Below are 12735 nucleotides of genomic sequence, written 5' to 3' on the forward strand. Positions count from 1 at the left end.
TTGACATCATGGGACATATTCAATCAATCCCTATACCAGTCTGCTGTTCCCACATGCTTCAAGAGGGCCACCATTGTTCCTGTTCCCAAGAAAGCTAAGGTAACTGAGCTAAACGACTACCGCCCCGTAGCACTCACATCCGTCATCATGAAGTGCTTTGAGAGACTAGTCAAGGACCATATCACCTCCACCCTACCTGACACCCTAGACCCACTCCAATTTGCTTACCGCCCAAATAGGTCCACAGACGATGCAATCTCAACCACACTGCACACTGCCCTAACCCATCTGGACAAGAGGAATACCTATGTGAGAATGCTGTTCATCGACTACAGCTCGGCATTCAACACCATAGTACCCTCCAAGCTCGTCATCAAGCTCGAGACCCTGGGTCTCGACCCCGCCCTGTGCAACTGGGTACTGGACTTCCTGACGGGCCGCCCCCAGGTGGTGAGGGTAGGCAACAACATCTCCTCCCCGCTGATCCTCAACACTGGGGCCCCACAAGGGTGCGTTCTGAGCCCTCTCCTGTACTCCCTGTTCACCCACGACTGCGTGGCCACGCACGCCTCCAACTCAATCATCAAGTTTGCGGACGACACAACAGTGGTAGGCTTGATTACCAACAACGACGAGACGGCCTACAGGGAGGAGGTGAGGGCCCTCGGAGTGTGGTGTCAGGAAAATAACCTCACACTCAACGTCAACAAAACTAAGGAGATGATTGTGGACTTCAGGAAACAGCAGAGGGAACACCCCCCTATCCACATCGATGGAACAGTAGTGGAGAGGGTAGCAAGTTTTAAGTTCCTCGGCATACACATCACAGACAAACTGAATTTGTCCACTCACACAGACAGCATCGTGAAGAAGGCGCAGCAGCGCCTCTTCAACCTTAGGAGGCTGAAGAAATTCGGCTTGTCACCAAAAGCACTCACAAACTTCTACAGATGCACAATCGAGAGCATCCTGGCGGGCTGTATCACCGCCTGGTATGGCAACTGCACCGCCCTCAACCGTAATGCTCTCCAGAGGGTAGTGAGGTCTGCACAACGCATCACCGGGGGCAAACTACCTGCCCTCCAGGACACCTACACCACCCGATGTCACAGGAAGGCCATAAAGATCATCAAGGACATCAACCACCCGAGCCACTGCCTGTTCACCCCGCTATCATCCAGAAGGCGAGGTCAGTACAGGTGCATCACAGCTGGGACCGAGAGACTGAAAAACAGCTTCTATCTCAAGGCCATCAGACTGTTAAACAGCCACCCCTAACACTGAGTGGCTGCTGCCAACACACTGACACTGACTCAACTCCAGCCACTTTAATAATGGGAATTGATGGGAAATGATGTAAATATATCACTAGCCACTTTAAACAATGCTACCTTATATAATGTTACTTACCATATGCATACGTATATACTGTACTCTATATCATCGTCTGTATCCTTATGTAATACATGTATCACTAGCCACTTTAAACTATGCCACTTTGTTTACATACTCATCTCATTTGTACATACTGTACTCGATACCATCTACTGTATCTTGCCTATGCTGCTCTGTACCATCACTCATTCATATATCCTTATGTACATATTCTTTATCCCCTTACACTGTGTACAAGACAGTAGTTTTGGAATTGTTAGTTAGATTACTTGTTATTACTGCATTGTCGGAACTAGAAGCACAAGCATTTCGCTACACTCGCATTAACATCTGCTAACCATGTGTATGTGACAAATAAAATTTGATTTGATTTGAAATCAAAAGAAATCAGCCAAGACCTCAGAAAGAAAATTGTAGACCTCCACAAGTCTGGTTCATCCTTGGGAGCAATTTCAAAACACCTGAAGGTACCACATTCATCTATATAAACAATAGTACGCAAGTATCAGCACCATGGGACCACGCAGCCGTCATACCGCTCGGGAAGGAGACGCGTTCTGTCTCCTAGAGATGAACATACAGTGCCTTGCGAAAGTATTCGGCCCCCTTGAACTTTGCGACCTTTTGCCACATTTCAGGCTTCAAACATAAAGATATAAAACTGTATTTTTTTGTGAAGAATCAACAACAAGTGGGACATCATGAAGTGGTACGACATTTATTGGATATTTCAAACTTTTTTAACAAATCAAAAACTGAAAAATTGGGCGTGCAAAATTATTGGCGAACCAAACGAGTGTGCTCGAGTGTGCTCTCCCTTACAAGATCTTCACTTGAAAAACAAGAAGAAAGTGACAATAGTACTGTTTGTCCTATTCGAGACGACGTAGCCAGTATATACGTCCTCAAAATAGTCCGTATTAATCTAAGGAATCTGTCATTAATATTTAAAAAAATGCAGAGGAGATCTTAGTCGCGCAATTTTACATCTAAGATATTTTTTCAGTATTTCTCAATTAAGAAATTTGCTTGAAAACGAGTCGTTGACAACAAAGACTTTATTGAAGAATCGTTATAGTTGACCAATTATGGACAAGGGGCGTAGACTTCGGCTCCTGAACTTCAGCTGGCCTTGAGAAAAAATGTTGTGTGCCTGAATTGCCCCAAAAAAACTTACTGGAGTTCAAAACGAACAAAAACATCACAAAATATTGTCATTATGTATGCACAAGCTGTTTCGAGCTTAACAGTCCCTGTCACTGTCTCTACATGTTGGAATCCTCTTCCTTGTCTTGTGAGAAAGGCTGACCACCAGGTGCTTTAGCCTTAGAGGGACCTGTCTCGGCCCTTTTCTCTCCCAGCTTCCCTCCCTCCTCAGGCCGGTCTTAGCTATCAGCCTCCATGCGTTCCAACGTGAGTCAATCTGTTATTTTGTTTTTCTCAACACCTCTCTCCTAGGTTCTCTTCTTTCAGATCCAGAATGCTGAAGCCAGGATGGATCCTACAGGTCATCTGAGACGGTCCGCGTGTTCTCCCTGTTCTCCGTCTGCGACGGCCCCCTCATCCCCGAGCCTCGTCCCTCGGGGCCCCATCTGGCTCTCCGTCTTCCGGCAGCAGCCCCCAGTTGCGGAGTAGCAGTGGAAAGGCGACCCTGTAAATATGTCTGGATGGAGGTCTCAATGGCGTCTCGTCCTGCTGAACTCCCTGACCTGCGGCCTGGAGATTTGCGTGGCAGCTGGGATCACGTACGTTCCCCCCCTGTTGCTGGAGGCTGGGGTAGAGGAACAGTACATGACTATGGTACTAGGTAAGCCAGCTCTGGTTACTCCCCCCTTGTCCACTCTCTCTGACAGGACATTCAATAGACATGAAAGAGTCTTCATCTAAGGGGAAGATGAGAGCCCCCCCCCCCCGCCCATTAGCTAAATATCACCTAACACACACACATGCATGCATGCACACACACACACACACACACAGAAACAGGCGTGTGCACGCGCCCATGCTCATACGCAAGCACGTGCGCACACACACACACACACACATACACACTCCCTTGGGGAGAGAAACTGGAGAATAGGATTCATCCGTCTCTTCTGTTGTTCTCTAGCTGACCACTTGATGGATTGTTGGGTGTCAACTGTTTCCCATTATTTAATACATTAGACACTTCTCTCTTTTCCCAGTGTTTCTGCCGTGCCTTTTTCATGTTTATGGTAGAAAATATGATTATACCCCATCGCATAATTATTATGTCCCTTTTTATTGCAGTTAAAGAAACTGTCTGCAGATTGCAGTGTCAATCTAATTTGAGACTCATTAATGTAGTCCCAGGAAATGTGTATGAAAGCCAAACAAATGGAAATGTATTCTGCAGGTTGATGAACAACTGTATAGCATATGTGAATGATTTATCAGTTGTTGGTGGCTCAGACTTGATATTCAAATTGATTATGTCCTCTGTAGGAAGGTTAAAGGATAGGAGACAAACCTCTTATTAAAGTGCGTGTGTGTGTGTGCTTGTCTGTTAGTGGGCCTGTGACTGTGTGTGACTGTGTCTGGGAGATAGGGTTGGGCAGGGTCACAGGTCTCTCGCTATTAGTCCGTTTCCCACTGGCCTTGCAGGCATCAATGAGGCCGTTACCTTAATCAGAGGCCAAATCACCTGTTGCTTTGTTCAGGTCATAATCAGGTGCTAATTGAAATTGAAATAATTGCTTTTACTGGTTAGGGGTGTCAGAGGGCTTAGTGTGGAGGTACAGAGTCCCAGTGCTCTGGAGGGGTCCTGTCCTAATGGCAGTGGACAGGGCAGTGCCCCAACAGCCCGTTAGAAAATGTATCTACAACAGCTTGCTGTCTCCTGTGGCTGCTGGCCTGCTGGCACAGGACCACATTTTCAAAAACATACTCACTGTCTTGTCCTCCTGATGGAACAGGCTCATTTTTGATCCCCATAGTTGAGTTTCAAATGTGGTTCTGGACTGTGGCTGTGGGTTTGTTCTACACTAACAACAGCAGCCTACTCTTACCAATAGATACAAAGAGGGGTTTTTGTTGTTGTTAGACCTCATTGCCTGCAAACTGTGGCATGCTCTTATATTTGACCTAACATTAATGCTGAATTAGATGTTTAGGTTTAAAATAGACACCACACCACTGGCTCTATGTACAATTAAAGTCGGAAGTTTACATACACTTAGGTTGGAGTCATTAACACTCGTTTTCAATCACTCCACAAATTTCTTGTGAATAAACTATAGTGTTGGCAAGTCGGATAGGACATCTACTTTGTGCATGACACAAGTAATTTTTCCAACAAATGTTTACAGACAGATTATTTCACCTATAATTCACTGTATCACAATTCCAGTGGGTGAGAAGTTTACATACACTAAATTGACTGTGCCTTTAAACAGCTTGGAAAATTCCAGAAAATGATGTCATTGTTTAGAAGCTTCTGTTAGGCTAATTTACATCATTTGAGTCAATTGGAGATGTACCTGTGGATGTATTTCAAGGCCTACCTTCATACCCAGTGCCTCATTGCTTGACATCATGGGAAAATCAAAAGAAATCAGCCAGGACCTAAAAAAAACCAATTGTAGACCTCCACAAGTCTGGTTCATCCTTGGAAGCAATTTCCAAATGCCTGAAGGTACCACGTTCATCTGTATAAACAATAGTACGCAAGTATAAACACCATGGGACCACGCAGCCGTCATACCACTCAGGAAGGAGACACGTTCTGTCTCCTAGAGATTAACGTACTTTGGTACGAAAAGTGCAAATCAATCCCAGAACAACAGCAAAGAACCTTGTGAAGATGCTGGAGGGAACAGGTAGAACAGTATCTACAGTGGGGAGAACAAGTATTCGATACACTGCCGATTTAGCAGGTTTTCCTACTTACAAAGAATGTAGAGGTCTGTAATTTGTATCATAGGTACACTTTAACTGTAAGAGACGGAATCTAAAACAAAAATCCAGAAAATCACATTGTATGATTTTTAAGTAATTAATTTGCATGACTGGCTCTGTGTATATATAGCCACTGTGCTGCACCACTGGTTCTGTATATATAGCCACCGTGCTGCACCACTGGCTCTGTGTATATATAGCCACCGTGCTGCACCATTGGCTCTGTATATATAGCCACCGTGCTGCACCACTGGCTCTGTGTATATATAGCCACCGTGCTGCACCACTGGCTCTCTGTATATATAGCCACCGTGCTGCACCACTGGCTCTGTGTATATATAGCCACCGTGCTGCACCACTGGCTCTGTATATATAGCCACCGTGCTGCACCACTGACTCTGTATATATAGCCACCGTGCTGCACCACTGGCTCTGTGTATATAGCCACCGTGCTGCACCACTGGTTCTGTATATATAGCCACCGTGCTGCACCACTGGCTCTGTATATATAGCCACCGTGCTGCACCACTGGCTCTGTATATATAGCCACCGTGCTGGACCACTGGCTCTTTGTGTGTATATATAGCCACCGTGCTGCACCACTGGCTCTTTGTGTGTATATATAGCCACCGTGCTGCACCACTGGCTCTGTGTATATATAGCCACCGTGCTGCACCACTGGCTCTGTATATATAGCCACCGTGCTGGACCACTGGCTCTTTGTGTGTATATATAGCCACCGTGCTGCACCACTGGCTCTTTGTGTGTATATATAGCCACCGTGCTGCACCACTGGCTCTGTATATATAGCCACCGTGCTGCACCACTGGCTCTGTATATATAGCCACCGTGCTGGACCACTGGCTCTTTGTGTGTATATATAGCCACCGTGCTGCACCACTGGCTCTTTATGTGCATATATAACCAGCGTGCTGCACCACTGGCTCTTTGTGTGTATATATAGCCACTGTGCTGCACCACTGGCTCTGTGTATATATAGCCACCGTGCTGCACCACTGGCTCTGTGTATATATAGCCACCGTGCTGCACCACTGGCTCTGTATATATAGCCACCGTGCTGCACCACTGGCTCTGTGTATATATAGCCACCGTGCTGCACCACTGACTCTGTGTATATATAGCCACCGTGCTGCACCACTGGCTCTGTGTATATATAGCCACCGTGCTGCACCACTGGCTCTGTGTATATATAGCCACCGTGCTGCACCACTGGTTCTGTATATATAGCCACCGTGCTGCACCACTGGCTCTGTGTATATATAGCCACCGTGCTGCACCACTGACTCTGTGTATATATAGCCACCGTGCTGCACCACTGGCTCTGTATATATATAGCCACCGTGCTGCACCACTGGCTCTGTGTATATATAGCCACCGTGCTGCACCACTGGCTCTGTATATATAGCCACCGTGCTGCACCACTGGCTCTGTGTATATATAGCCACCGTGCTGCACCACTGACTCTGTGTAAATATAGCCACCGTGCTGCACCACTGGCTCTGTATATATAGCCACCGTGCTGCACCACTGGCTCTGTATATATAGCCACCGTGCTGGACCACTGGCTCTTTGTGTGTATATATAGCCACCGTGCTGCACCACTGGCTCTTTGTGTGTATATATAGCCACCGTGCTGCACCACTGGCTCTGTGTATATATAGCCACCGTGCTGCACCACTGGCTCTGTATATATAGCCACCGTGCTGGACCACTGGCTCTTTGTGTGTATATATAGCCACCGTGCTGCACCACTGGCTCTTTGTGTGTATATATAGCCACCGTGCTGCACCACTGGCTCTGTATATATAGCCACCGTGCTGCACCACTGGCTCTGTATATATAGCCACCGTGCTGGACCACTGGCTCTTTGTGTGTATATATAGCCACCGTGCTGCACCACTGGCTCTTTATGTGCATATATAACCAGCGTGCTGCACCACTGGCTCTTTGTGTGTATATATAGCCACCGTGCTGCACCACTGGCTCTGTGTATATATAGCCACCGTGCTGCACCACTGGCTCTGTGTATATATAGCCACCGTGCTGCACCACTGGCTCTGTATATATAGCCACCGTGCTGCACCACTGGCTCTGTGTATATATAGCCACCGTGCTGCACCACTGACTCTGTGTATATATAGCCACCGTGCTGCACCACTGGCTCTGTGTATATATAGCCACCGTGCTGCACCACTGGCTCTGTGTATATATAGCCACCGTGCTGCACCACTGGTTCTGTATATATAGCCACCGTGCTGCACCACTGGCTCTGTGTATATATAGCCACCGTGCTGCACCACTGACTCTGTGTATATATAGCCACCGTGCTGCACCACTGGCTCTGTATATATATAGCCACCGTGCTGCACCACTGGCTCTGTGTATATATAGCCACCGTGCTGCACCACTGGCTCTGTATATATAGCCACTGTGCTGCACCACTGGCTCTGTGTATATATAGCCACCGTGCTGCACCACTGACTCTGTGTAAATATAGCCACCGTTCTGCAGTGGATTTTTTGTGTAGGCGATGTAAATAGTTGCATCATCCTGTTGCCAGCAAATGGCTTCTAGATGGTTTGCTGTAAAAGCATTTCTTCTCTCTGTCAGATTATCTTGTGACCAAACAGATTGAGATTGTCCCTCCAAAATGTGCATATGGCAATTACAACTCCAGTGGACGGATAATATGAGGTGTCTTAACGTACACTCCACCCTCCCTCTCTCTAAACAGCTGCACGCAAACAGGAGAAAAAAATGTATTTGTATCGTTCCCACACAACCCGTAAACCTGATCGGGGAATGGCACAAAACCTCCTTCACTTTCTGCTTTAGCTTCTTCTAATGGAACGGTCAAGTGTTAAGTGAATGGAGATGGAACTTGTGTCCTGGAGGCTTATGTCTGGTTTTCCTAGCAGTAATGTCAGATTCTCAGATGCAGTCCATCTACTTTATCTAATGGCTACTTCTCTGGATTTATACTTCCCAGTTGCCTCCCTTTAATTCTTTAATCTACTCTTCTACTCTGCTTTCTGTAGAGTGGCTCAGGGGCATGTCTTATGTTAGAAAATCACATTATAGTGTGTGTCCTGTATATGAGTGCAAAGCACATGGTGGTGTGTTTATACTGCTTATAAGTTAGAGATCACATGGTGGTGTGTGTATACTGCTTATAAGTTATAGATCACATGGTGGTGTGTGTATACTGCTTATAAGTTATAGATCACATGGTGGTGTGTGTATACTGCTTATAAGTTATAGATCACATGGTGGTGTGTGTATACTGCTTATAAGTTAGAGATCACATGGTGGTGTGTGTATACTGCTTATAAGTTATAGATCACATGGTGGTGTGTGTATACTGCTTATAATTAGAGTTCACATGGTGGTGTGTGTATACTGCTTATAAGTTAGAGATCACATGATGGTGTGTGTATACTGCTTATAAGTTATAGATCACATGGTGGTGTGTGTATACTGCTTATAAGTTAGAGATCACATGGTGGTGTGTGTATACTGCTTATAAGTTATAGATCACATGGTGGTGTGTGTATACTGCTTATAAGTTAGAGATCACATGGTGGTGTGTTTATACTGCTTATAAGTTAGAGATCACATGGTGGTGTGTGTATACTGCTTATAAGTTAGAGATCACATGGTGGTGTGTTTATACTGCTTATAAGTTAGAGATCACATGGTGGTGTGTGTATACTGCTTATAAGTTATAGATCACATGGTGGTGTGTGTATACTGCTTATAATTAGAGTTCACATGGTGGTGTGTGTATACTGCTTATAAGTTAGAGATCACATGGTGGTGTGTGTATACTGCTTATAATTAGAGATCACATGGTGGTGTGTGTATACTGCTTATAAGTTATAGATCACATGGTGGTGTGTGTATACTGCTTATAATTAGAGTTCACATGGTGGTGTGTGTATACTGCTTATAAGTTAGAGATCACATGGTGGTGTGTGTATACTGCTTATAAGTTAGAGATCACATGGTGGTGTGTGTATACTGCTTATAAGTTAGAGATCACATGGTGGTGTGTGTATACTGCTTATAATTAGAGTTCACATGGTGGTGTGTGTATACTGCTTATAAGTTATAGATCACATGGTGGTGTGTGTATACTGCTTATAAGTTATAGATCACATGGTGGTGTGTGTATACTGCTTATAAGTTAGAGATCACATGGTGGTGTGTTTATACTGCTTATAAGTTAGAGATCACATGGTGGTGTGTGTATACTGCTTATAATTAGAGTTCACATGGTGGTGTGTTTATACTGCTTATAAGTTAGAGATCACATGGTGGTGTGTTTATACTGCTTATAAGTTAGAGATCACATGGTGGTGTGTTTATACTGCTTATAAGTTCGTGATCACATGGTGGTGGGTGGGTGGGTGGGTGGGTGTGTGTGTGGTGCGTGTGGTGCGTGTGTACTGTATCAAGTTTAAAAGCACATTGCTGTGTGTGTATTCTAAATGAGAAAGTACATTGTGGTGTGCATACATACTGGGATTGTATGTCAAATCATATTGATTGGTCACATACACTTATTTAGCAGATGTTATTGCGGGTGTAGCGAAATGCTTGTGGTGTGTGGTGAGGGAAAGAGAGCTCATATTTAGCAGAGTAGGACTGTGTGTGTGAGTTCAGACTGTACCATCAGGCTCTACACACTGGATTGTTATGATGGGCTTCCACAGCTGTGGCAGCCAGGCAGAAATGTGAGTGAGGGTCTGACTGCAGTGACCCATTCTGTATGTCTCTGTCTCTGGCCTTCCGTCCGCCTGTCTGTCCGTCCGTCAGTCTGTCTGTGGGGCTGCTCCACTGAGAGCCTGTCAACATGATATAAACCCCCAACCAACCACTTTTTTTTTTACCTCAGGAAATGTTTTCCTGGGAACCATTACACAACTTAATGCCAATAAAATAATATCTGGTTTCTTTCATTTCATTGTGTAACAGTTTCCAACAAAGTGTTGTTGTCACATATCCATCCAGGTAGAAAAATCCCAAACATAAAAGGTCATTGTCTGGGAATGGAATACTGGAATATTCATTATACTCTCCAGTCTCCGCACACATTTAATCAGATTGACACTTGTGACGTCCCTCATGTGGATCTAGTTAATATGTTTTATTTTTAATTTTGATGGAAGTTTTCAAAAGAAGCATTCCGTGCGTGTTCCCACTGTGAAACCAGAGGCATACATCTGGCCATTGTGGGGAATGTGAGTCGAATGTGAGTCGTGTTGCTCCACAAGCAGCCTTTGTCATGAGGTGTTCCAATTAGCCCAAGCTAGCAGTGGGGAGCAGTGTGGAGCAGTGGGGAGGAGAGGGAGGTTGACGGTGAGTTAGCTCGGGGCACAGAACCATCTGTAGGCATCCTTCACAAGCACTCAAAGAGATGGATGTAGCAGTAAAGCGGCCAGTGGGGCCACAGAGCCTGCCTCCAAGCCCTGTCAGCACGGGGAAGGTAGTGAAATAGTAAGCTGGAAGATACCAGAAAACATCAGATGCAGCCAGGACATTTGTTGGATTGCACATTTCCCAGTTCACAGGTAAATATTGTGGTAAAACTCAAATCCAATAACTATTATGTTGGCTTTGACTTTGATACTGACAACCAATGAATCAACCTCACTACTTCCCTTATTTCTGTTCCCAGGTATCGGCCCAGTGTTAGGTCTCATCTTCATCCCTCTGATTGGCTCAGCCAGTGACCACTGCAACAGCAGCTACGGCCGCCGCCGGCCCTTCATCTGGCTGCTGTCCCTGGGAGTCCTCTTAGCCCTCCTCATCATCCCCCATGCCGACCTGCTGGCTGCCTACTTCACCTGGGGTGGATGCGCCCTGCAGGTGGCCTTCCTCATCCTCGGTGTGGGCCTGCTCGACTTCTGTGGCCAGGTGTGCTTCACTCCGCTGGAGGCGCTCCTGTCTGACCTGTACCGCAATGAGGAGGACTGCAACCAGGCCTTTGCCATGTTCTCCTTTATGGTCAGCCTGGGAGGCTGTGTGGGCTACCTGCTGCCTGCGCTGGACTGGAGCCGGGGCCTGCTGTCAGTCTACCTGGGTGGCCAGGCAGAGTGCCTCTTCTTCATGCTCATCCTCATCTTCGTGACCAGCGTGCTGATCACCATGAGGGTGTCAGAGGAGCCGCCGTGCACCGCGGCCCTGGAGCCTGGTCCTCTCTTGGAGGCAGGTCGCTGTGGTGTGCCGCGCTCCTGCTGCTACCTGCTCAAGTCGATTCCGCTACTGTGCCTGCTGAGGACGTGCTGGTCCATGACTCCGGCCATCTACCGCAGCTACTGCCACGTGCCCCGGGTGATGAGGCAGCTGTGCATGGCCCAGCTCTGCAGCTGGATGGCCGTCATGTCCTTCATGCTCTTTTACACAGATTTTATGGGGGAGGGGCTGTACGAAGGCATGCCCAGCGCCGCCCCCGGGACCGCCTCCAGGCAGCGCTACGAGGATGGTGAGTTGACTCTTTTTTTTTAGATATACTGTGTGACTCTATCACTAACTTTGGCAGGGCAAGCTTCAGAGTGCCTCTCAATCTCTCATGTAGACACTATTTGATATTATCACATAAACACTTGGGCTCAGCAAGCTCTGCTTCATTGGGTGTATAGATCCTTGATATTTGATGGATTCACAATCAGAGAACCCAAAGTTCTCAAGTGGCCAATAGAGCAATGGTGTAAAGTAACTAAGTAAAAATTGTTTGGAGTACTACTTAAGTCTTTTTTTGGGGTACCTGTATTTTACTATTTATGTTTCATAACTTTAAATTTTACTCCACTACATTCCTAAATAAAATATGTACTTTTTACTCCCATACATTTTCCCTAACACCAAAAAGTACTTGTTGCATTTCGAATGCTCAGGCAGGACAACAATATGGTCCAATTCACGCACCTAGCAATATAACACGTTGTCATCCCTACTGCCTCTTATCTGGCGGACTCAGTGTTTGTAAATTATGTCTGAGTCTTGGAGTGTGACCCTGGCTGTCCATAAAAATAAAAAAAATAACACTGTGCTGTCCGGTTTGCTTAATATAAGGGATTTGATGTATAGCATTTACTTTTACTTTTTACTTTTCCTCAAGTATAAAAATGTACAACTTTTTCCACCACTGTACTTAAGTACATTTCAATCCAGATACTGTATGTGCTGTTACAAAGAAGAAAAAAACATATATGCTATGAAGATTACACGTTTATAGTTGTAGCTACATCCATCGTAACAAGAAATAGTTGACAATGGTGGTCATTTCAGCTCGTATTTTCTTTCAATCGCTATGACTGATTGGTGGCACATTCCACAAGACAGTTTGCTCATAGTTGTGAGTTCTAGTCCCACGAGGCAGATATATATTTTTCTTCA

At 45.8% G+C, this 12735-nt stretch overlaps 1 protein-coding gene across 1 annotated transcript in view; it reads left to right on the forward strand.

Annotated features, from left to right (window-relative positions):
• Positions 1 to 12735, forward strand: part of LOC110498335 (solute carrier family 45 member 3) — a 70498-nt gene that overhangs the window by 39907 nt on the left and 17856 nt on the right. The window contains exons 2-3 of the mRNA XM_036957747.2: positions 2854 to 3202; positions 11015 to 11821. Coding sequence (XP_036813642.2) covers positions 3055 to 3202; positions 11015 to 11821 — 955 coding nt within the window. The 5' untranslated portion in view covers positions 2854 to 3054. The remainder of the gene's footprint in view (positions 1 to 2853; positions 3203 to 11014; positions 11822 to 12735) is intronic.

The sequence above is a fragment of the Oncorhynchus mykiss genome, chromosome 2, assembly GCF_057628025.1.
Source record: "Oncorhynchus mykiss isolate SJ-2025 chromosome 2, ASM5762802v1, whole genome shotgun sequence".
NCBI lineage: Eukaryota > Metazoa > Chordata > Actinopteri > Salmoniformes > Salmonidae > Oncorhynchus > Oncorhynchus mykiss.